We start from the raw sequence: 24,510 nt of genomic DNA, 5'->3' as shown, positions 1-24,510 counted from the left end.
CTGTACAAGGAGGGTGAACCGTGTCGGAAGCATCGTACAAACAGACAAGGCACCTAGAACATTCAATGATTCGTGGCCATCCGAGGATGTCTGCTCAGTTTCTCTCACATAAAAAGTAAGCTGAGTTGGTTTCAAAGATTTGAAGCCCGGTTTCTGGAGGTTTTCCAAGTAGGCACTTAATTTCTTAAGAGAATTTTCGTTGATTTCCTGGGGGACAAAAAAAAAATAGTCACATATACAATGATGTGAAACGATAGGAGACTGCTATTTGTCAACATTAGATAATGCTTTGTTAGATAGGCTTTAGATAATTTTAAAAAATTTACTATCTATGTAATAAGGTACTAAAATCTGAAAGTGAATTGAGGGGTTTATTAAAACGACTGACTTTTCCTCTTTTCATGTGTTTCTTTGCATTTCACTGCAACTCTCTGACTTCTGGGACTGACAGCATAGCTGTGGCAGAGGCACAGACTGGAAATACACTGGGTGTATGTGGTTCTCTTTTACTGGGCAGTCCAATATCTGCTGTCCAAGGTGCTGGACTTGATGGACCTTTCCTTCTACATGTTAGGCAGTCAGTGAGTCCAGCTCAAAGTACATAAAGGATGAAGTCAAACCAAGGCTAGCACTTCTAATAATACACATGTAAGTCATATATGCATCAAGGGCAAGTCCAGATTCTGAGTTCTAAAGAGATTGGCAGCAATCTGAGATGCTTTATTCTCTTAAAGACAAACAAGGCAATCAGTCTGGGTCTGGCTCGCTGTATTCCTTTCCTTGGAAAAGGCCTTGGGAGGATGGGGGAGAAGATTTCAACTGGGGAGCTTGATGCATATGCTGCTTCCCTTGGCTCAGTCTAAGAGTGAACATATAAAGATCCTGGGAGGGTGGAAAATCTCTTTAGAGAAGATGTCATCAAGACCTCAAGTCCATTTAAAAAAGCAAGCATGGGTTAGGGCATGAGGCTGGTGGGGGAGTCACTCACTTACGGGTTCCAAGTTTCTTGCTGTGTGCATGATCTAATTATAAAATAGTAAAACATTTCCAAGAGAACAAATACAGACCATTATCTATTGTCACATCAGAGAGTTGAGCTATGGGTAATAAATTTGTCAATCAATTAACCATGATTTGTTTTAAAATAACAGTGTCAAAAACCACACTCAAAGCATTGGCACTGATTTATTTTTAACTGGGAATTGTATTTTTTCTTTATCTAATGACAGTTTAAATTTTCAACAGAGTTTTAGAAGAAACAAATTTGCTCTTTCACAGTCAGTCACTCTCAATGATCCTCAGTCAATCGGCAAGCGTGTATTATGCAACTCCTATGTGCCAGGCGAGCTGGGGGTACAGAGACAAAAGTGGAATAGTCCTTAGTCCTCAAAGAACTCCATTCGACTGGGGGAGGCAACATGTACACATTTCATTATTTGCAGAGTACACACAAAATGAATATAATGTAATTTGGGGAGGAATGGCAGTAGCAGCTGTGGAGATCAAAAGCAAGTTCAGAGATCAGAAAGGCAGAGGGGAAGAAGGAGAGCCCTCCAGGGACCAAACTACAAAGAAGGAGATGAAATTTCTTGTGTACAGAACATCCAAAAGGTCCATAGGGCCAGACTGCAGTGTAAATGGAGGGAAGTCACAGGCAGGATGTCTGCAGAGGTGACTGAGAGCTTTGTATATTGGACAGGGGAGGTCCAGGACAATCTCTGGTGGCCCGTGGAGCATGGCCTGGTGTGGAAAGACTGGAGACAAGGAGACAAAAGGGTCACTGCCATAGTCCCCAGGAGAGGTGGTGAGGGTGGGTGATGGCTGTGTGTGTCTGAGTTTTGAAGATGGAAAAGATGGGATCTGATGACCATGTGTGAGATGGAGGATCTGAGAATAGGTGAGTTTAAGGAGGATGTGTCAACAGCAAGTGGGAAATCAGCAAGGGAAAGGGTCTGGGAAAAGAGAATGGGTTCTGCTGGGCCTTGTGGAGTTGGAGATACTTCCAGCACATGGAGTCTACAAATAGCTCAGTGGCTCTGGAATGGGGATGGGGCCCTCAGGAGAGACCAGTTAAGAAAGGTAAAGGAGTCCCAGAAGAATGTCTTAAAGTACTTCTAGACCTTCTCTCCTCTGGACCTCACCCACCTTAGGCCATCTCCACATTTAAGGAAAGAAGGCTCAGAGGAGGTAGGAGGCCCGCCCAGGGTCCAGGGTGGGATTGGAATCCAGATCTCTCTAACTCTGCACTATGACACGCTATCTCGCCGCGGGTATGTGGGTTCTATGACAAAGGGGAAAACATCTTGAGATATTTATTAAAAACCGTGCACGGACGACACACAAAACGACGGCCCCCACAGGCATCATCAAGAATGGACTCGACAGAGTGTCCCAAAAGTCTTAGTGCTGCTTGAGGCGGATAAAAACTTCCAGCTGCACTGAGACTTTTGGGACACCTGCACTCAGGAACACCAATCTGAAAGATTTTCAAAATTCTCCATTTTTCTTCTAAAAATCAATACACAAAATGTAATTGTAAGTAAAATTTGAATTAGTTTATTACATTTTAAAGTTTCACCATCATACTCTTTCAATTAGGTAACAAAAGAATTATCCCAGCCCAATTAACAAACCCAAACCGACCACCCTTCCACAGCACATTTCACTAGGCCTGGTCACACCCAACAAACACCAAGGGGACCAAAGTACAAGGACAAATGCTCACCCTCTCTCTGGGATGCTGTCCAAAGAAATCTGGGTGCACTGCAAAATAGAAAGGTCTCAGAGCATTTACGGCCTCAGCTCCTGAGAGAGTTCTCGAGTGAAGAAGCCAGGGGGGTAATATTTTCTCTAGACATAACCTTATAGGTATATAAAAAAGGTTTTGTTATCCATCAAGGCATAAAGAAGAATAAAAGTAAAGGTACAAAATGATTCAAATAGATATGATTAAAATAGAACACTATTTCTGGATAATAAAACTTCCAAGAGCAGTCCAAGTAAAGAATATTCTCTTCTGAAATCTATAGTAAGCTTCACAAGATCGTCCAAACTGAGTTAACGTTCCCCTTGAGGCCCAAAGACATCAATGGTATGAGGAGGACAGCATAAAATAGATTGGAAAATATGGTGTGGGGTTAAGAAATGAGTGACCAAAGCCTGGTACATTTACCCAGAAGACTCAAGCCTGTCTATCATCCCTTTCTTCAAAAAAGAAAGGTGAAAGGCATTGGACGTAGCAAGTACTGAACAACATCACTGAAAAAGACTATATTGTAACAGCACAAAACTGGGGTTTATTTTGGAATCAGCTGTTTATATGGCCACGCTGTCATCATACTGAAGGTCAAAATTAGCATCAAATGGAAAGAGAGTTAAAAAAATGAGGAACCACTACAAATAGTTACAACTACTCCAATGTAAGTTATTATAAGGAGTAAACAGATGACAGAAAAAAAAAAAGGAAAATAAAGCTACAGATGCTGACTTGGATTATCACCATTTCTTAGATGAGCAAAATGGATATAAGGTGTCCAAAAGAGCCCAGAAACTGCTTCAACCACAAATGGGCAACCTTGTCACTAAGTAGGAACAGGAGGAATTTCCTTGATGGTAGGGACTAAATCATTTTTATCTTTGTACCCCCTGATGCAATACTTGCCAAAGCTGTGCTTAGTACATAGCTGGTGCTTAATTAATGCTTAGTGATTGATTCATTCCATTAAACAAAATCTCACTTCTCAAATGGAGAGCTACGGGCAACACTAGCTTCCATTTCAAACTTATCTGTTAAAATATGATGGCAGCAAGGCCTGTTTTTCTGACTGGTGAGTCTGGGGCACACAACCTTCAAGAGGGCCATGGCCTCCCCTCCCCCTCTTCCTTCTCAACCCACCCCTCCCCGACCCTACCGCAAGCTCGACTCCCTCGTGGGGCGGCTCCGTCTTTTCACCAGCCACTCTAATTCTAGCTTCTCTCTCGGCTCCCATTCCACTGAGGCCCCACCCAGGCCTGCTCCCCTGGGAAGCCCATATGTCTGATTCCCCCCTGATTTCTGGTTCCCTTTACTCATTGTCTCCCCCAGTAGAAGCAGGATCCTTGTCATGTCTGACTCTCTGTGACCCCATTGGGGTTTTCTTGACAAAGATAATGGAGTAGTTTGTCATTTAGAAGGAAATTATATTTGACAGATGAGCAAACTGAGGCAGACAGGTTTAAATGACTTGCCCAAGTCACACAGAGAGTAGGGGTCTGAGGCCAGATTTGATTAACGGGGTTCTGTTCGCTGCCCCACCCTGTTGCTTAACAAATGCATCATTTGTCACCAGTCTAGATGATTATAAGTGATGTTTGTTTCACAAAGTGTTTTTTCCCTGTATGCTTTTCATAACCAAGAGTTTTAAGTGTCAGTATATTTTTTCCTTCTAAGTCTCTGAAGGGGTTTCCAAAGACTTGGCCAGTTTTACATGCCTTTTCGCTTTTGCTTGCTTTCCCCACAATGATTTGAAATTTGAAAAACAATTTTAAGTTAGCTAACATAATGAAATTTGTTTTTAATATTAAGACAAATTTGACAGCCAATCTTACCTCCTTATAGGTCTCAAGTGGAAAAACATTTCTATATGCTGCTGCAAATCAACTTCCCGGAATCCATTAATCACTACAAGAATGAAACATAATAGGAAGAGAACAATTTTAAAAACAGAGTACATGAACTTTTTCAGTCTTTTACAAAGGAAGTGGAAATTTTCTTAAAATAATATTGCCTTAGAGTAATACTATAATGTCCAATGACGACAATATTAAATTGCTCTAAAGAAAAAACTTCCAAATCCCCTCAAAACTTTGATTCATTATTAGGATAACCTTTTAAACATTCCAGTTCACTGAAACATTCCACCACGGTGATTTTAAAAAAAAAAAAAGATATTTTAAAAATTCATGTAATGTGTTCCTGGAGCAGTTTGTTTATTCAGATTTGAATTCATAATTATCTTACCATTCAAAATTAATGTCACACTACACACTTCTTTATGTGACATTTATGTTCATGCTCATGAAATCCTAATTAAGGGTCTTCACAACTGATGACTCAGGCAGAGAGAGTGAGGCTGACTTCATGTAACTCTGCTTTGCTCAAGCACAAGTCAAAACATTACCCATGATGTCATTCACTATTTCTCTTTGAAAATGAAGAATGAATAATTTTTTTTTGATGACGCAATTGGGGTTAAGTGACTTGCCCAGAGTTACACAAATAGTGCTAAGTGTTTAAGGCTGGATTTGAATTCAGGTCCTTCTGACTTTGGGGCTGGTATGAAAAACAACATTTAAGGGTGACAGGAAAACTGACAATTTTTAAAGGCAACTAAGTCTGTTCCTACTATATTCTATGCACTGGAATAAGACCTGGGGATACAAGAAAAGGCAAAAACCAGTCCTTTCTCAAGGAGCTCACAGTTTACAGGGAAACAACATGCTTTGCACAAACAAGACAGATACAAAACAGATAACTTCCAATGGAAGGCACTGGGATGTGACAAGCCTAGGAAGGGTGTCTTGTAAAAGATAGACTTTAGAGAACCAGAAAAATCAGGAAGCAGAGAGTAGGAAGCATGGGGAAAGCCCAAGCAAATACCGAGGGCTGGGAGATGGGAGAGCCAGGTGGCCAACATCATGGGACTGGGAATGTGTGGGAGTGAGACGGAAGCAGACTGGAAAAGGAGGAAAGGAATGGTTTGTGAGAGGCTTTAAAAATCAAACACAAGAGTTTACATTTGGTCCTAGAGGTGATAGGGAGCCCCTGGAGTTGACAGAATGAGTGAGACAAGGTCAACCCTGGGCTTAAGGAGATCCATTAACACCCACTTAAATGATGGCCTGTAGTACACTCTGCAACAGTACAGGAGGGAGGTGATGAGGGAGGAAATAGTAGTGTCAGAGGAGAGAAGGGGGCATAAAAGAAGAAGCTACAAAATCAGCAACTAACTGGACAATGGAAGAACTAGAGAGAATGGAAGCACTGAGGGCACCATTGAGGTAGAGGACCTGGATGATTGGGAGGATGCTGGTGCCCCTGACAATGACAGTGAGTTAGGTAGAAGGGAGAGCGCAGTGAGGAAAGATAAGGAAATCCTTTCCCATCTGGCTCCTTTGCTGATCTTCATGATCACCAAAGATGAAATTGCTTCTAAAACTCTCCCTTCTTCCCCTTATTTCTCAGCCCAGCTCCATGAATGAGTTTGTCATCGCTCACCGCCACCCTCCCTCATGCCCATCCTTTTCAGCTCCCTTGTATGTGCTGTCTACCTAGTGAGGCTGTGAGCTCCTTGAGGGTGGGGATCAACTTAGGTCTTTTTTGGTATCCCAAGTGCTTAGCACAGTACTTGGCACATAGTAGGTACTTAAATGTTTATGGATTCTGACTCCGAGTTCCATAAACTCACACTGAGTTTAACTGTTCTGAGACATGCAGTTCCAAATATCCAACAGGCAGATTTGAGAATCATTTGTATAGAGACAGTAATTAAATCCAAGAGAGCTGAGATTACCAAGGAGGGTGGTCCGCACTGGCAACCGACCTCTAAGAGCCTTGACACTTTCTTCCTGTGGAATCCCTTCATTTTTCTGAATCTGGCTGCACTTCTGTAATATGGGGACAAAGGTTTGCCATACCCAAGTTTCAGGGTGGCTGGGAAGCTTATGTGAATGAGGGTATGCACAAAATTCTCTGCAGAATGTTAAGGTGACCAGTACAGATCAGAGCAGTTCTTATTCTACTAACCAATCAATCCACAGCCTCAAGCACAGGTCTGAGCCAGGCACAGAGTTAGCCCAGAGGACACAGAGGATTAATTCATCTCTGCTCCTGAGGCAGCTCCACTTAAAGGGGGAGACAATAGGTAGTAGCAGCTGGAGGAGATGGCACAGAAGGAGGGGGCTTAGGCTCAGTCTAGAAGAAGAGAGACTCTAGAAGATCAAGAAGTGCCTTCTCAACATGGTGGAAGAGCCAACCCAAGCCAGGAGCAGGAGTCCCAAGGGGGAGAAGCAGTGAGATGAGTGTGGCTGGATCACCCAGCCTGAGATATATATGGAGCCCAGGGAATGCACAGACTAGGTGGGGTCCAAGTTTCCTAAGAGCCAGACCTTGGGCTCAGGGCCAGGAATACACACAGAAGCAAAAGCCAGTGAAAAGGACTGGGAGAAGCTAGTGGGAGGTGGGATCAAGATTGGTGAAATGATGTTCCAGGATGGGCTCACCAATCCACGGAGGCTACAGGGACACAGGGAGGACAGTTAGAGCATGGCAACTCTGAGAAGGTGGTCAAGAGCCAAATAAAGGGAGTTTATATTTTATCCTGGAGACACGATTATTAAGTAAAATGAAAACCATCATACTTAATATAGAACTACTACTGGCACTGACTTTATTTCAGGTAATCAACTTCTTTTATACAGCAAATGGCTGTAATACTATCTGAAAAACCTTAATGCCAATTCTTTATTTAAATTCCAGAATCACAATAAACTCTAATTACCCCATAACTTCCAAATACCAATTCCAACAAGTAAGTATAACTAATTTATTCATATTCATAGATATTCATAGAACAAGAAACCAAGTCAGAAGACACAAAGACCAATAAGCGATAGTCCTTGCCCTCAGGAAGCTTCCAGACTAGTTCAAAGTTGAGACAAATTCTCAGCTCTCCTCTCCCTGGGCATCCCTCTAAGTGAGATTATTCATTTGAAAAGAACAAAAGATTGCTGCACAAACATTTTGGCCTCAAGTGGAACTGATTTGCAGTTGGATGAACCAAACCATGAGAATGTGTTCAATAAGAAGACTAATGAAAGCACATTCACCTTGCTGGTCCCCAAACGCTTCCTCTTTTAATGCAGGCTAACGTTCAGTGAATTGTCACAGATGTTCCCACACTGTTTCACAGTCTACCAAGAAACAAAGGCCCATTTTCCAGCAGCCAAAATTTCCCTCTGAAGCTGCAGGGCTATGAATCACACAATACAACAGTCTCTGAAGACTTAAAATTGTGGGTCATCTGAAGGGCTGGCATGAGGAGGCAGAAACATAATCGATATGTTACTCAAGAACAAGTGCAAGAGAAGTGGCCTAAGAGATGATCATGAGAGAGATGGGAGGCCAGCAGAGAAAGGGAGCTGGTCATGTGGCCTGAGGGAGGAATGGACTGGACCCATTGTGGGCTTTGCTGAAAAAAGCCAGGACAAATAGTGGGTGAGCTCCTCAATGGCTATTTATTTATTCATAGGAGAGCCTGGACAAAGGTCACTGCAGAAGGCTCTAAACTGCATCTCTGGAGAGAATACTCACAATTCCATCCAACGCATTTTTAAACTCATATTTATCTTATAGACCACTAAGACCCTCCAGATTTTTTTTCTGACAAACTTTCTAGCCTCATCTTCCCCAATTTAGATCTGTGAAAAAAAAATCTATCCTTGTGAATTGGTTCTTTCCCTTCTGACTTCATACATGCTCAAATCCCCTCCACTGTTTGAAAAAAACCTTTATTTCACTATACATCTTGAGTGATCTATCTTCTATCCATCCTCCCTTTCTTGGCCAAACTCTTTGAAAAAGCTGCCTCCATTTTCTCTCCTTTTATCCATTTAGTTTTTTCTTATCTGGCTCTCTCCACTGACCAGAGAATTTTTCATCCCCAGATCTAAAGGTCATTCCTCAGTCCTGACACATTCTCCTGGATACTTTTCTCCTCCCTCCATCTGACCATGTCAGGGCTCATATTCCCCCAGCTTGTCCAGGATCCATTGTATTCTCCCCCAGTGGCCACCATCTCTGTATAGAAGATTCTTGCCTCAATCTCTTCTCAGAACGGTCCTTACTCCTGCAAAACTAACTTTTCAAACTGGACATTTCAAACTGGATGTCCCAGAGAGACCTTAAACTTGACATGTCTTACACTGAATTTTTCCCCTTTCCTCCTAAATGTCTTTTCTGCCCCCCAATTTTCCTGTTTATGTTGAAGGCAGTACCTCAGATTTGTGATTGTTATTTTTTTTGTCTTTTTTATTATTAAAGTTTTTTTACTTACAAAACATATGCATGGATAATTTTTCAACATTGACCCTTGCAAAACTTTCTGTTCCAAATTTTTCCCTCCTTCCCTCCAGCCCCTTCCCTAGATGGTGGGTAAGATTTGTGATTCTGAATTGTGCTGGACTCCTTATTCTCCTTTATCCCACATCTTAACAGTTGCCAAATCTTGCTGTATCTACACTGTAGATTCTTACATCTTTCTCCACAACCCTCTCATTACATCTCCCTGGATTACTGTGACAGCCTCCTAACTGGTCTCCCTGCCTCATTTTTCACTGGTCCTCTGAATCCTCTACCAGGCTGCCAAAGACAAATTGGTTCTGGCTAGCTGATTCCCTCCTTAATCAACTCAGGTGGTTCCCTAATGCACTTATTTATCCTTCCTGTCTTGAGAGAATGACTTTTTTTTCTACTTGTTGATCCAGAAAAATGGATTGGATATTCTCTCAGAGTCCTTTCCTCCTCAAACCACTAACTGCTTTCCTTATGAAGTCTTTCTTTATCTTGCCCTTGCATTTGACTACTTTGTATATTATTTCCCTTGGTGGTATGTATAGTTTAGTTTGTGCCTACTGTAAGTTGGGATTGTTTCACTCTTTGTACTTCTACCCTCGGTCCCCTACTTAAGTGAACCCAAGTATAAGACTTTAAAATGACCCTAAATGGAATCTAATTAAGATTTAATTCCAATTTTAAGCTATCATATCTTTCCAAATCCTGGTTCTATCATTCAGTGCTTGCTTTTTCAATTCTATATTACTGCAAATTTGATAAGCATGTCCATACTCACATCCAAAATGCTGATAAAAATGTTAAAAGGCAAAAGGCTAAGTAGAGTTCCTTGGAGCTCTCCATTAGAAACCTCCTGAAAAGGTAACACTTATCCAATTCTGAATGTACTTAACTACTACCATTCAGTTCCTGGTTTCTTAAACTGTGGTCATGACCCCATAAAGGATCTTGATGAAGGCCCATTAACTTTGTGATTAGTTTACTAAAACAATCCATCCCTTTAATAACCTTATTAAATTTTTGCCAGAAATCTTAACCAAATTCCTTCCTTGTCCAAATCAAAACATCTATCTTTCTCTGGTCTTATTCTCCAGAGGTTTCCATTGACAATGGCTTTTTCCAATCCCACCTGTTAGTTCTTTCATTGCTCTAAAAGCCAATCAATATTTTTGACTTTCAATTCGTTTTTTCTTAAAAATCACTAATCAAATGTTGTCAAAGCTTCTGGAACATGCCTTAGTTGATAAGTATTATTTAAAATCAACACAGTAATTTCAGGGTGATATAAACTATCTAATTTCAGACACAGGTGAATAAGTGGAAAGAACAAGAGTCAAAAGACTTAAATCCCAGCTTTGTCACTTGTCAAATTTATCTGAACTTTAGTTTCCTCATCTGTAAAATGGGCCTACTAATACAGGAAGTATTTACCTCATGTAAATGCTAATGAAATGTGTTGATTACTAATAATTCATATATTATTAATTTACCTAAAATGTGATTAATAGTCCTTGAGATCTGGGGGGGCATCTAAAACGCTCGGTCATCTTCCATATCCTAGATCCACATTAGCGCACAGTAGGTGCTGAGTGTCAGTAAATGAATGGAACATATAGGAGGAAAAGGCAGTAAAACTTATTTTCTTTTTGAGCAAAACTTGGGAAAAAGGAAAGAATTAAAAACAAGGGGGTAATTAAAATTTCCTAATAAATCACAGCAAAACACGAAAACACTCGGGGGTGGGGCATTGGTGACTTTCTAGATGCACAGAAGGACAAGGGCCTGGCCAGTGAGGGTCCGTAGGCAGGATCTGAATGGGGGGGGGGAGAAAGAAGGGGGTTCTCTGTGTCCTACTACCCTTCCCCTCAGTGGGCAGGAGGTTTCTCTACTATCTCGGCCCAGGTCCCCGCTAAAGTGCCTCCTCCCCCTTCCCCTCGTGCCCGGCCCTGCCGCTGGTTCACTTCCCCAGGGCTCCCTTCTGCCTGAAGGACGGCCCCCCTCATTTTCCTCGGGACATTCCAACGTAAGTCGAGAGGGCGGGCACGGCTCTCCGCGGCTCAACACGGGCCTGCACCGAGCGGGCAACTCCTGAATGACCACTAGGGCCGCAAATACAAGTGACTAGGGGAAGCACACAGCGGGGACTGCGGGGCATCCCACAAGCGGGGCCGTTGGCAGGAAAAGGCGGCTTAGGACAGGGTCCGGGCATTGCCCGTGGGTTTCGGGATTCCGAGGACCAAGAGTGACCCCGAGCTCGCACGCCCCCCATGAACACCTGGGGACCCGGGCCCTGTTTCCTCGGCTGTCTGGAGTAGAGGTCCACAGGGCCCGGCCGCACAGAGGGGGGCGGGGCCAAAATCAAGGTCAGGGTAGTGACCCCTCCTCCCACAGCCCCGCCGGCTGGGGCTCACCTGGGCCGGACGCCCGGACCCGCGGCCGGCGCGGCTCGCACGATTACACCTTCCCTCCCCCGAGGCGGCACGGCTGGGGCCCGATTCACGCGCGGAGGGCCGCCCACGCAGGGCCACGATCCCGGCCAGTCCATTTGGCCTTTGCCCCCAGCCCAGCTCCAGGGTCCCGCGAGGCCGCGAGGACGTCGGGAGGAGCCGCCGGGCCGCATAGCCATTGGCTGCTCCTCGCCCCGCCCCGCTTCCTGGCCCCTCCTCATTCTGCACTGTCTCTGGGTCTGGAGAAGACGAAAAGGTGCCAAGATACGGGAGTGCAGCCTTAGGGAAGGGGAGCGGCCCCAAGGCGCGCGCCTATTGGCTGACTTGTGCCAGACTAGAGTCTGTGAGGTCAAAGCGGCTGGGGAGGGCAGGGGAAAAGGGACTTCCTCTGCCTTTCCATTGGCTAAGTTCCTCGAGGCCCCGCCTCGGATCACTCTTGGGTCTAGCAGGACAAGGTGGCTGGCGTGGGAATCCGCCTCTCTGCGCGCTCATTGGCTTGGCTACATAAGGCTCGGAGAGGACGCGGTTGCGGGAGCCGTGCGCCGATTGGCTGAGCCGCGCCAGGCCTCGCTCCACGGCGCGCGTAGCCTGAGACCCGTTAAAGAAGCTTCCAGTGGCCCTTCCTCCTCAGCTAGTCTTTCCCCAGCCACCAATTCTGGTGGAAGCTCAATGTGCTTCTCCCCCAGCCCTTTTCCCTGGAGAAGGCCCTGGTGCTGCCCCAAGCCTTCGGCCTGCCCCTGCCCGGTTCCCTTACCAGCCTGTCCCGGGAGAGCTTCGCCCACTCCCGACGTCTGGTTTAAGGGAGAGTGAGCCCGCGGGCAGGGAAGGGAGACAGGGACACGCCGCACGGTCCCGCGCGCGGGGGCGGGGGGGCTTGAGCTGCAGGTGGTAGAGTTTGGGGGCGGGGGAGGAGCGTAGCTCTTACGCATGCGCTCTCAAGCTGGACTAGGTTCTTTTCTTCCGATTGGTTGATTGACCTCAAGCCTGCGGAAGTTTCGAGAGCCAGCTGGTTTGGCGCCTGCGCAGTAGAGACCCCCCTCCCCCGCCCACTGAGCGCGTGCTGTAACTTGATTGATGCTCGGAGCAGTGACACTGGGCCAGTCTCGGCTGCGTGGCGTTCCTCGGCTTCCCCTCTATAAAACTGGGGGTTAGATCCGAGCCTCCTCTGGCCACAGCCCTTTTCTGGGCGTGCCTCCATCACCCTCTTGATCCCCACTCCCCCTTCCCATCCTGTCTCTGCGAGTGGTGGGAGCTGCTGCTCGGGAGGCCAGTGCTGCCGCCCTCTTCCGGGAAGTTGGAGTCTTGGGTCTGTCTACCCAGCCCCGTGCCGTCGCTGGCCAACCTGTGCCGCTACCGACCATTTGAATGATGCTGCTGTGTAGCTAGTACCGAGACACGACATTCTTTTGTTCCTCCTCATGAATTTCCACGACAATTCTTTCCTAGATCGTACAGTATTCCTTTGAGTTGTACAATACTGAATATATAAATTTATCTTTTTAAAAAATATTCACCCGACCTGCCCATTAAACAATGTTTCTTCAATTATTTACTAGTCTTTATTTGTTAAAAGTGCTTCGCACTTAGATTCATATAATCCCTTAATGAATCTTAGGTACACTCCAAGATATATGATAGCTTTGTAATCTTGAATCTCCCTGCTGGATTTTGGTGGTTATATATTGGTTGGTGACTTAAGTGGATTTATTTCTGAAGTTATTAATTTTTACTTTATTTTCTAGAGTTCTCTAATTATGCCATTATATCAAGTACAAAAATAGTTTTGCTTTCTTTGCTTATTTTTATTCAATTTCCATCTCTTCCCTTTAAAGAACCAGATTTGTAAAAAATGTTATATCTGGCTACAAATTTTCCACTCAGCCATAGTCCCCTATATTAATTTAATTACATTCATTGTCTTTATGTGAAAACACATCTGGCTCAAGCCTCCAATTAATTCCATTTCTATTCACATATCAGGCAGGAGCTACAAATAGCAGCAGAGCACTATTTTAATACAGAGTTTCAACCTTATAGGTTTGTGACCTTAAAAAAGTTAACTGCATTTATTTTAATGTGACTGATTTCCTTTTTAATCCTATATATTTTATGCACCTAAAAACATTACTCTGAGAAGAGGTCCTTAGATTTCACCAGATAACCAAAGAGTCCATAATACAAAAGTTAAGAACTCCTGATGTAAAAATATTAATAACATATAGACGGGGAAAGCAAGCAGCAAGATCATTATTAGGCTCTATAAACAATGAAAACAAGCTTTCACAAACTCACCCTTTTACAATGGGTAAATACATCATGCTACTACAGAAACTCATTCCTTGCAGATGGAATTGTGGCTGGAATACTTCTCTCAGAAGCTCTTTGTCTTAATCTAAGTCATTGTTTGCACTCCAGCCTCCCACAACTGTTGCTTGCCTCAGAAACCACTTGTCCAGTGCTGTTGGTTCAGCCTTCTAAGTTGCAGCTGCTTCTGGAAGATTCTTCTCTTAGGGTTGGACTGCCTGGGATCTGAGGCTTTGGGTTGAAGACTCAATCCTATTTTCCACCTACCTAACGCTCTATCAGCTGGGGTTCAAGGGGCTCTCTAAGGCAGCTGTGGGGCTCTTCTTTTCTAACAATACCATTCACATCTCCCACTCTCTTGCTGAAGCTTGGTACCCACTCCCCTTTTGCCTCCTGCCTTTCCCTTTGCCCCCAAATGCACACCACATTGAAGCTTAGACGCAACTCAAGACCACAAGGCTCCTTGGGGTAGGCTGGTATGGAGATGAACTGGTGATCTCGATAGGTATCACTGCCATCATGGAAAAGACTTTGTCCCCTTGACAAAACTGTTTCCACCTGCCTTGCTACCAACTCCCTCCTTCTCCACTGGCCACTCTGCTGACACCGACATGGGAAGGGTCACAGTGTTCATTTCTTGACTCCCTCGTCAGCAAACCTCTTTTACACCCTCCTCTTCCTTGGTGTCTCTATCGCCTGACACTACTGACCACCACCTCTCCTTCTCGGCCTCTCACTCTTGTTTTTCTCCAAACATTTCTCATGTCTTTGGTTGACTCCGGTTTTCTTCAGATCCAGGCACAGAAAAAGTGTGGGGCATGGAAAAAACGGCTTATTTACATCTCCTCGTCTATAAAGCAGCTACTATGAAGTTAGAATAGCACATGAGAGTACTTCAACATAGTTTACAGGACAAAATCCTTGGTTTCAGATTCAAAGTTTAGACAAGAGAACTTGGGCAGTCCTAAAAGAGGAGGACAAATTCAACTTCATAGCTGGCCCTGAAACTTGGGATGACATTTATGCCAGTAATGTGGTTCTAAAAGGGATTGTTTTATTCAAAGAAATAGGATGAGTGGAAGTGGAAGGCAAAAAACACTGCGTAATATGATCATGTTAGGAAATTCAGGAGAAAGTGGGAGAAGTATAGGTGATGACATTTAATGATGGAAGAAAAATATTGTCATTAAACTATAACACAAGCTACCTGGACAGAAAGAAGAAATAGGGCATTTAGGCACAGAGTTATGATTCCATAGTAGCAATATCTACCAGTTTCTGCCATGTAGCCTTGGTTGTTTTTTAAAACTTGGTTCATCCAAAGTAGTAGGGCTCAAGCTGCTGAGGTAACTTCCTAATCCAAAGGGGAACAGAACACTCTTAAGAAAAATTTCTCTTGGAAATGGTGGAAAGATGCAGAAGGTACATTTTTCACCTCTCCAATCTAAAACATGATAGGGAAAATGAGTCAGATAAAGAAGTAACAGAATGACTTATGATGAGTGATTAAATACTAGAAAATCATATTAAAGATTCTTGCAGCTCAAACTAAATTAGACCTGGGATAGTTCACACTGGAGTGAAGTCTTGTATGGTCAGCCATGCTGTGCTCCTAATACCACTTAGGCACAAGATTTCCAGTGCTTGAATGTAAACAGAAGACTTCATTTTTAAGATATCTGGCCTCTGATGGCAAGGATACAGCCTTTGCAGAATTCATAAGGCAGAAATTATAACCAATATATATTGTATATTGGTTATATGTATAACCAATATGACCACCATTATATTGCTTAGTTGTGCAATAATTTAAAACAAAAAAACAATGCGACAAGTTTACGTAAGATATAAGATATTCCATAGGAGATGAAGGATTGGAATTGGAAGCTGTCTACTCGTGTGGGGAGAAATAACAAAAGGTTATCAGGAATGCTACAAGGAAAGCAGATTTCTACAATGTCACAGATGGACTGTTTGTAGAGGACTTTATAGAGAACATGAACAAGAATCACATGGCATAAGAAAGGATGGAAGGTGTGACCTCCACAGTGGGGGAAGAGCGTCCACATTCACTCTCTGATCCCTCATGTTAGGTTACTGTATTTTAAATCAGACATTATGTGTTGGTGCATTTGTGTGTGTTCTAATTATCTGGCACTTGTGTTCTTTTGGTGTTTGTAAATTATTTTTGAAAGTGTCATAGTTTTTCTTTCTAGAAGTTTCCGCAATACTTGACATGAAGTCACAGATGGCATGCTTATCAAATTTATGGCTAACCTAAATCTGAAGGCAGCAATATGGACTTAAAAACTAGATCCAAAATGTCTCAACAAACTTAAAAGACAAACCAAATTTAACAATAAAGAAGTTTGTAGGAAAAAATTCCAAGTCCTGAAGAGAACTTCAAAAAAATCAGCCATATAAACCACAGGATAGGGAAGCAGTGGCTCATTAACTGTTCATGTGATGAAGTAAAGCTAAGTGAAATGAGCAGAACCAGGAGATCATTATACACAGCAACAAGACTCTGATGATCAATTCTGATGGACATGGCTCTTTTCAACAATTAGATGATTCAAACCAGTTCCAATTGTTAAGATTGGCTAAAGATGACAGGAAAAGATAATGATGGATGTTGGAAGGGATGTGGGAAAATGGGTCCTGATACATTATTGGTGGAGTTGTGAATGGATCCAACTATTCTGGAGAGCAATTTGGAACTATGCCTTAAGGGCTATCAAAATGTGCATGCCCAGTGTTTCTACTGGGCTTATATCCTAAAGAGATCTTAAAGGGGGGAAAAGGGACCCACATGTGCAAAACTGTTTGTGGCAGCCTTTTCTGTAGTGGCAAGAAACTGGAAACTGAGTGGACGCCCAAGAGTTGGAGAATGGCTGAACAAATTCTGGTATATGAATGTTATGGAACATTATTGTTCTGTAAGAAATACCAACAGGATGATTTCAGAGAGGCCTGGAGAGACTTACTGGGACTGATGCTAAGTGAAATGAGCAGAACCAGGAGAAAAGATTATATGATGATCAACTATGATAGATGTAGATCTCTTCAACAATGATTCAAACCAGTTCCAATTGTTCAGTAATGAAAAGAGTCAGCTACACTGAGAGAGAGAACTATGGGAAATGAGTGTGGACTACAACATAGCATTTCTACTCTTTCTGTTATTGTTTGCTTGCATTTTTGTTTTCCTTCTCAGTTTTTTTTCCTTTCTAGATTGATCTGATTTTTCTTGTGTAGCAAGATAACTGTATAAATATATATACATATATTGGATTTAACATATACTTGAACATATTTAACATGTATTGGACTTCCTGCCATCTAGGGGAGGGAGTGGAGGAAAGGAGGGGAAAAGTTGGAACAGAAGGTTTTGCAAGGATCAATATTGAAAAATTACCCATGCATGTGTTTTGTAAATAAAAAGCTATAATAATAAAATTTTTTAAAAAGCAGAAGGTGGGCATTGCTGTAAGAGATTATTCATAAGTGAGCCAATTTAATTTCATAGGACAATAGCAATGTTTATCTGTTCTTTTTTAGGATCACAGGTTTCCATGCCCAGGAGGTCCTCACATCAGTGAAATCACATACCCAAAGGTATGGTAGCATTCAAAATTGTGTAAGACACTGTAGCTAAAAGTATTATACATAGAAATCATTGAGTCCGGACACAGTGAGAACTGCCTTTATTACCATTCATTTTCAACAATGATTGCTGGAACTTGAAAAAAAAAAGTCTTTATAACCTAATACTTACTGAAAAAGCCAAACTTTCCCAGCCCATTTCATATTCTCTTTCAACCATTTCAGGGCAGAACAATGTTCCAAACTATAAACTTGCTCCATAGTAATATTTACTGTCATGTGCTTAATGAAAAGCTTTGGATCCGATATCCGAGCAGCCATGATCAATCTTTCCACTGCTGTTCGATAGTCATCTTTACTCCGGCCTTTGTCTTCTTCACACCTGTAAAAGGACCATTGCATCAAGCACAAAAAATTGAGAGAAGCAATATAAAGTCTGTTTCCTTCATATGGTGCCACAACCAACCTAGAGTTAAGATCACACAACTTTCATGCAGGAAAAAGCCCTGGACCAGGACAAATTACTCCATCTCACAGCAGCTGCTTCCTCATCTGTAAAGTGAAGGCAGAGGCCACACACACACCTAGACATGGGAGAGCTGGGCTTTATCAAACCCAGCATTCCATCTGCTGGACAAGGGGCAGGTGCTATTTTCTCTATTTGATAGTCTGGAGGTGATGCTCATTTGAGATAATGAATGTAAAAGTGTTTTGTACACTATAATGTGAAATATGAATGTTATTAGTCACTGTTAAAAATCTAGGACTGTTTCACATTTGGTAAGTGCATATTAATACTTGTTGCATTGCATAAATAAGGAATATAATTCTTTTCTAGGTGTTTGTAGATAAATTCTACCTCACCATGTCTCTTGGATCTCTTCCACTGTTTCACTCACACTGACAAACCACTCTAGTTCTAGCCCTTAATATTTCTCAACAAGTAGTCATTTATGTATTGATGAATGTTTTGCAACTAAACATGAAATAAAACCTCCAGTGAACTCTCCAAGGAAACTTGCTGCTTAACATTTTCATTAATACTTTAGATGACATGTTTTTCAAATTTGCAGATGAACATAAAGGTGGAGGAAAAAGAGCTAGCTAATGCTCTGGATGAAAGTCGGGATTCAAAAGATCCTGACAGGCTAAAACACTGGACTGAATACAATGAAATTTAATAGGGAGAAAGGTAAATCTTACACTTGGGTTTTTTAAAAAAATCAATCTCACAGGAGTTTGTCTTTAAAAGATCTGAGGGCTTTAGTGGATTTCTAAAGCCCTCAGATCTTTTAAAGACAAACTCCTGTAAGATTGATTTATGTGGAGGCCAAAATACCTGTGATCTTAGACAAACAGTACCTCATAGATAGTGAATAAATGCTTCTTAAATTTTCAATGACTGCTAACCAATTGGACTACATTTAGAGAGGCAGAAGGTTCAGGACAAGGGAATTGAGAATGCCTGACCAGTCAGTTGGAAAACAGCCAGAGAAAGGCAGCAGGATCAATGGACAGAACCAAGGATTTGAAAAGCTTAGAGGGGAATGAGATTGTATGTCAAGTACTTGAAGAAGGAAGAACAACAAACAACAAGCAAACATTGTAAAGAGACAACTTTGTAACGAAGGAGTGGAAAAACTTCCTAAGAATTAGAGTTATTGCAAAGAGGACTTAATTCCCTGAGGAAGTTGATGGTTCCCCCTAAAGTCTTCCCACAGTGTCTGGATGAAGCCTTGTTGGGCAGTATGGAGAGAGTAGTCAAGTCCCTTCTCACTCTGAGATAACTGGTGACTGCTACAGAGCTTTTAACTTGTCACTCTACTTTTAGTCTCTTTTTTCTCCAGCCTACGCTTTCACTACTTTTAGTTTTAAAGGAACATTTAAATTAAAAAGTCATAGAACTGGATGAAAGAGTTCTACCTTTCCTAGGATAATAGAAAATCCCAAGTAGAGGCAAGAAAATGAAAGAAATTATTTTTCTTCTGGGAGAAGCTAATCTTGTTGTCTGGAGAGAAGCCAGACAGAATCCTCAAAGCATGAAACACAGGTTAGGAGAGAAGCAGACATTTTTTCTAGGAGCCCCATGAGATTACTTGAGCATCAGATTCCTATTAAAAATGGCAAGCAATGGGTACGATGATAGGAAAGAACAAAGGACAAGGAGTTAAACACTGTTACTAAGTCAGGCAAGATCCTTAATGTCTTATGGATTTCAGTTTCTTAAACTGTAAAATGATGGGAACATATTAGGCTATGATGCTGTGAAAAGTGATTGATTTGGGAAAGTGAGAAAAGTCTTCAAAATACTTGCATAGTCAGCATATACCCAAAAGCTATATACAAAGTAGTCTTGGTCCAATTTTCTAAGGTTCAGAGATGGCCACAAAAGTCCAAGGCACAAAACAAATGGAAAAAGGAAACACGATCAACAAATAGAAGAGGCATCCAGATGACACTGCTGAGGACAATCTGGGAGAGGGCAGATTCAGAGGCCAAAGAAGAGCAGGGTTACCTTGGCAGAAACCCTGATATAATAACGAATACCATCACAAGGCTGGGCAGAGCACTAGTGAGCCACAGGAAGCCTCTTGGTTAGAATATAAGACAGGGAGCAGGAAAGAGATGCTTGTAATTAGAGAACATATCATGAAAAGAAAATGGGGAGTTACCGCATCCCATGAAACAGAACAATGATTTTCCTAAGTTCCTTAGATCACTTTCCTGGTATCAGAGGTTCTATCCACTAGTGGAGAGGACCACCTTCTATTCCCTTGGTCATGTTATGCAGGAAATCCTCCAAAGAGCTCTACCAAATGGGCTTTTTCTGGCTGGCTTGAGAGGATGGAGCAGCACATCATTCCTGTTTTCCCGTATTCTCCTCTGTTAAAACAATATGCTTCTCTTGTGCACTTCTTTGCTAGAAGAGTAAGCAGTATAACCCCTCCACTGCCTTGTGGGTGGCCCTGGGCTTGTACTTTACTCAGAAACTGTGGTGTTCCAAGACTCAAGGCCATAAAGCTTCATCTTAAGAACACTGTTGTTGAGAAAATGGGCCTATTTCAGGAAAAATTTGGAATTGTTAAAAAGTTCTATACGTTATTCCAAAAATAATCCAGGCTACTTTCCTCCTCTTACTGAATTTTGGACTCAGCTCACTGACCAATATTTGCCCAAGATATATGTTCTACTGGAACAGCTTTACTGAAGGAACTGCATAGTTAGATGAAGCATTCTTCAATCACTTGGTTTTTTCTGTGTAACTAATTAGGCTTAACTCTTTTGAATTATTGTGGATCTCATAAAGACACTGCAATATTCCAAGGCATAAAGCAATCAAATTGTTACCTGCAAATATGAGTATCTGGAGAGTCTCACCATCCATAAAGATTCCTTTTTCCATATGTTTGTTGCTAGAGATATGTCATGACAGTAGCAAATACTTTGGGAGAATATGCATGCTCTTATTTTTAACCTTGTTTGATAATAATCAGAGAGTTGTTTACAGTTATTTTTGGTTGTATCTTTTAAGGAATTGCCTATAATTTTCACATATTCATAGGAAACAATTTTCTAAAGTTATAATAATATCTAATATGAGAGGGAAGTAATTATTTTGTTTCCTGATAGAATATTTAATGACTTCTTTCTATTATGTTTCTTGTCCTCACTAGGGCTACCTTAATATGTAAAATATTAAATGCTTAAATCAGCAATTCTAGAGAAATTTGTAAGCTATATAGAGATGAAAATTTATTCAAATTAGATAAAAGAAAACTGAAATATTAACACTAAGGGCACAATGCCTTTTATTCTATTCAAAGAGGATCATAAGCAAAAATCTTTGGGGAATTTCCCATAATGTACTAGAATATGAGAACTATAGGAATGATATTTGAATCTTATGGTAGATTTCTGGGATAGATAGTTCAAAGATTAGAAACTTTGACTAAAATGTTATTTAATAGCAAATAATTTATCTGGTCTTCTTTCATAGATTGTTATATTTTTATTTTTGTACTTCCATGGTCTCATAGCTATAATTAGGTATTTTTGCATTAAGGTAAAGATGCCAAAAAATGTGTCCCTAGTTAAGACAAGGCGGGGGGGGGGGGGTAGGGAAGGAGACAGAGACCTGTAGAAAGCTATCAAGGCAAAAGAAGAGGAATATTTGCAAAACTATCACAAAACTATGTGATCACATAGATCACAACTACCAAATAATCAATTTTGATTATTCTTGCCAACCAGACACTAAATTCTATTGTTTGTTTCTAAAGGACCACAAGGGCCCTCTAAATTTAGCATCCTGGAAATAACCCTTTTATTAGTCAGTACTTGATAGGTATTTGCTAATTGTGTACCGATTTGAAAATAACAGATGATAATTATTCCAGCTTATATGCCTCCACTTAAGTGTTTATGAACTGAGCCAGAGACTCAATAACTTGTGCAAGGTCACACAAAACAGTAAGGGAGATATGGAGGGTTTCCATTTTACCAGTGGGCTTTCAGTCACCATCTTATTTATGCTTCTATGGCCTCCACTCAGTCAAGTATCTTCACTGTCTGTTTTCAATGTAATATAAAATAAGGTCTACAAACCTTTTCAGTACTATTTGTAGTGTCTGTGAAGAAGCACCAGGACTCTGAATACTACTAGCATTAGATACTAGAAAAATTTCAATAGCTAAAAGCATTTCAATCTCAGACAGGTAGGAAGGAATTAGCAGAAGTTTTCGGTACAAATTTCCTTCCAATGGTGGATAACAGCCCAGTGACAGAGCACCTAAAAGTTAAATAATACATTAATTATAGGACAAATATCACAAAAACATATGACTACACATGCACATATATATGTATAAGAATATAAAAATCCAAACTTTTAAAATATATTGGATAAATTATTTGCATTATAAAATAATGTCATTCTCTCCAAAAGTATTTTATGAAAGCCTATTTTAAGTGATTCTTCTTTATACATTTAAAAGACAAACTACACATTTTAAATGTAAAACAAAGCAGCAAACATTTCTCTGTAAAAAGGACATTGATGCCCTTAAGCTTAATTGTGTATTATAAATTCATAAAACTTTTCCAGGATGGCATGGTTTATATAGTTTAAAACTGCATTTAAATGATATCTTTTATGATAAATAAAAATTTATTTTCAAAATTGGCAAATGTACCTTAAAACACAGTAGTTTAAAAAAACTATTAAATATATAAATAATATATCTAAGATTTTAAGATTCATATGGATTTCAATTGTAACTTACTTTTGTAATGAGCTCTGGCTTTTGGCCATAAACAACTTCTCCCTAAAGCAGTAATTAACCTTCTGAGAAAAGAAAAATCAATAGGGATGTTCTTTGAAAACATGAATTCTGCAACGGAAGATGACACACCCAGACTATTGCTCTCTATGCAAGCATCTAGAAGCTTGTTAAAAAGAAGGCTATACTGCGAGACCTCCACAGTTTCTGAAACAAAGAAATGATATTAAATTTACTAAATTGATCTGATTTAGTAGTTTCTCAAACTTTCTCTCTTGGGTAACTAAAATCGGCCTTCAAATCCTACCCACATTCCCACTTTCCAAGCACGCTTCTGCTACTTCAGGCCACAGTGATGTCACCTTAATTTCCACAGCACTCACTGATTGTGCCATCTCAGCATTCACTTATCGACTATGCCATAACTATCTTCTATGTACCTGTTAAATAGTGGTACCTAAACTTTAATGTGGGGCCTTGTTACCCTATTGATGAACCCTTGGTATTGAGCACTGGTGCCAAATCCTTATGCCTCTTCCCTCTATCCCCCACAAATCCTTAACAACATGTAAAATTTCCTTTTAAGTTTACTTCTTTCCTAAGGTATGAATTGTCTGGCCCTGGAAGCCCAAAGGACACCCTAAAGATGAATGACAAATGATATAAATATAAATTATATACCTGACCTACATATTTTGGGGGTTAGATTTTTAAGAGAAAGCTGGAGACTCATCAGAAGAAAGAGTTGGAAGGTCAGAGATAACTTGGTCATAAGAAACACAGAGACTTGGATATCTAGAAGGAAAGTTCTCCATGGAACCACTCTAGGAAACCATATAGCCTTAGAGAAGGCAGTGGAAAGATTTAAATAATTAGAGTAGGAAGAAACCTTTGGGGGACATCAAGTCTAATTCCCCTCATTTTTCAGAAGAGGAAATTGAGTAACTAACCATATAAACTAAACTCAGCATTAGCACCTTATATTTTCAGAAGTATGCCCCACTTTTAAGATTACATTTAAACTTTTTGCACAATAGATAATGGGGATAATTATTGTTGTTGCAGGCTTATTCAATTTATGAAAATGGTTCTTTAAATATAAAATTCTAGGATAGTAAACATTCTATTTATAGATTAACTATCTGATAAACCTTATTCCCTCCAACAATTGTTTTTTATTTTCAAAGCTAGTACTAGAAGTTATTAAATAAAGTGAAGGGATACTTGTCAGGTGAGACAGATGTAACCATGCTGGCAGTCAAGAATTACTCTCCTATAAGAACAGATCTTAAGGGGAGAAAATGGATACAGATTTTTCCAAACATACCTTGAGAATTTTGGAAACCGGGTAAATTCTGGAGAACTTCAAATGTTTGTCGGTAAAGGCTCTTGGCCAAGATCTCATGTGCAATTGTACAGAGCAAGTTATGTCTGTTGAGGACATCCATCCTATCACAGGGCCATAGTGGTGTATTTATTATCCATTCTGACTCTTAAATGAAGAAAAAAAGTATTTTATTATGAATATTTCATCTATGTGAATTAAGGCTATTAAAATTCAATTATCCATAGTCAACAATTTTTGCAAATATTTTAGAAATTTCTTCTTGGAGAAAATAGCAAAATTTTAATTGGTGGTAAATCAAAAAAGGCTTAAAATTACTAAGAAACAATTTATATTGTATTAACTATATGTAGTGGCCACTATTCTAAATATATAATCTTTTTCTTTAAAAGTAGTCTATGAGAACAGCTAGGTGACACA

General features: G+C 40.9%; 2 protein-coding genes across 5 annotated transcripts in view; both read right to left on the bottom strand.

Annotated features, from left to right (window-relative positions):
- Window positions 1-13,076, bottom strand: part of TCAIM (T cell activation inhibitor, mitochondrial) — a 37,439-nt gene extending 24,363 nt beyond the window's left edge. Inside the window, exons 1-4 of one of the 4 annotated variants that reach the window (XM_051963151.1) lie at window positions 12,311-13,076; window positions 4,588-4,660; window positions 2,726-2,861; window positions 54-207 (exon numbers count right to left, since the gene is read on the bottom strand). In XM_051963151.1, coding sequence (XP_051819111.1) covers window positions 54-207; window positions 2,726-2,861; window positions 4,588-4,660; window positions 12,311-12,485 — 538 coding nt within the window. In that variant the 5' untranslated portion in view covers window positions 12,486-13,076. Of the gene's footprint in view, window positions 1-53; window positions 208-2,145; window positions 2,240-2,725; window positions 2,862-4,587; window positions 4,661-10,599; window positions 10,788-11,520; window positions 11,731-12,310 lie in introns of those variants that run through there. The other 3 variants (XM_051963153.1, XM_051963152.1, XM_051963154.1) reach the window with 3 other exon arrangements.
- A 4,474-nt stretch (window positions 13,077-17,550) lies between these two features.
- The window catches only part of TOPAZ1 (testis and ovary specific TOPAZ 1), a 66,546-nt gene continuing 59,586 nt past the window's right edge, over window positions 17,551-24,510 (bottom strand). Inside the window, exons 16-19 of the mRNA XM_052001380.1 lie at window positions 24,073-24,237; window positions 22,749-22,952; window positions 22,072-22,255; window positions 17,551-17,848 (exon numbers count right to left, since the gene is read on the bottom strand). Coding sequence (XP_051857340.1) covers window positions 17,635-17,848; window positions 22,072-22,255; window positions 22,749-22,952; window positions 24,073-24,237 — 767 coding nt within the window. The 3' untranslated portion in view covers window positions 17,551-17,634. The remainder of the gene's footprint in view (window positions 17,849-22,071; window positions 22,256-22,748; window positions 22,953-24,072; window positions 24,238-24,510) is intronic.

This window comes from Antechinus flavipes, chromosome 5 (assembly GCF_016432865.1).
Source record: "Antechinus flavipes isolate AdamAnt ecotype Samford, QLD, Australia chromosome 5, AdamAnt_v2, whole genome shotgun sequence".
Taxonomy (NCBI): domain Eukaryota; kingdom Metazoa; phylum Chordata; class Mammalia; order Dasyuromorphia; family Dasyuridae; genus Antechinus; species Antechinus flavipes.
This window is presented reverse-complemented; position numbering and strand designations above follow the sequence as displayed.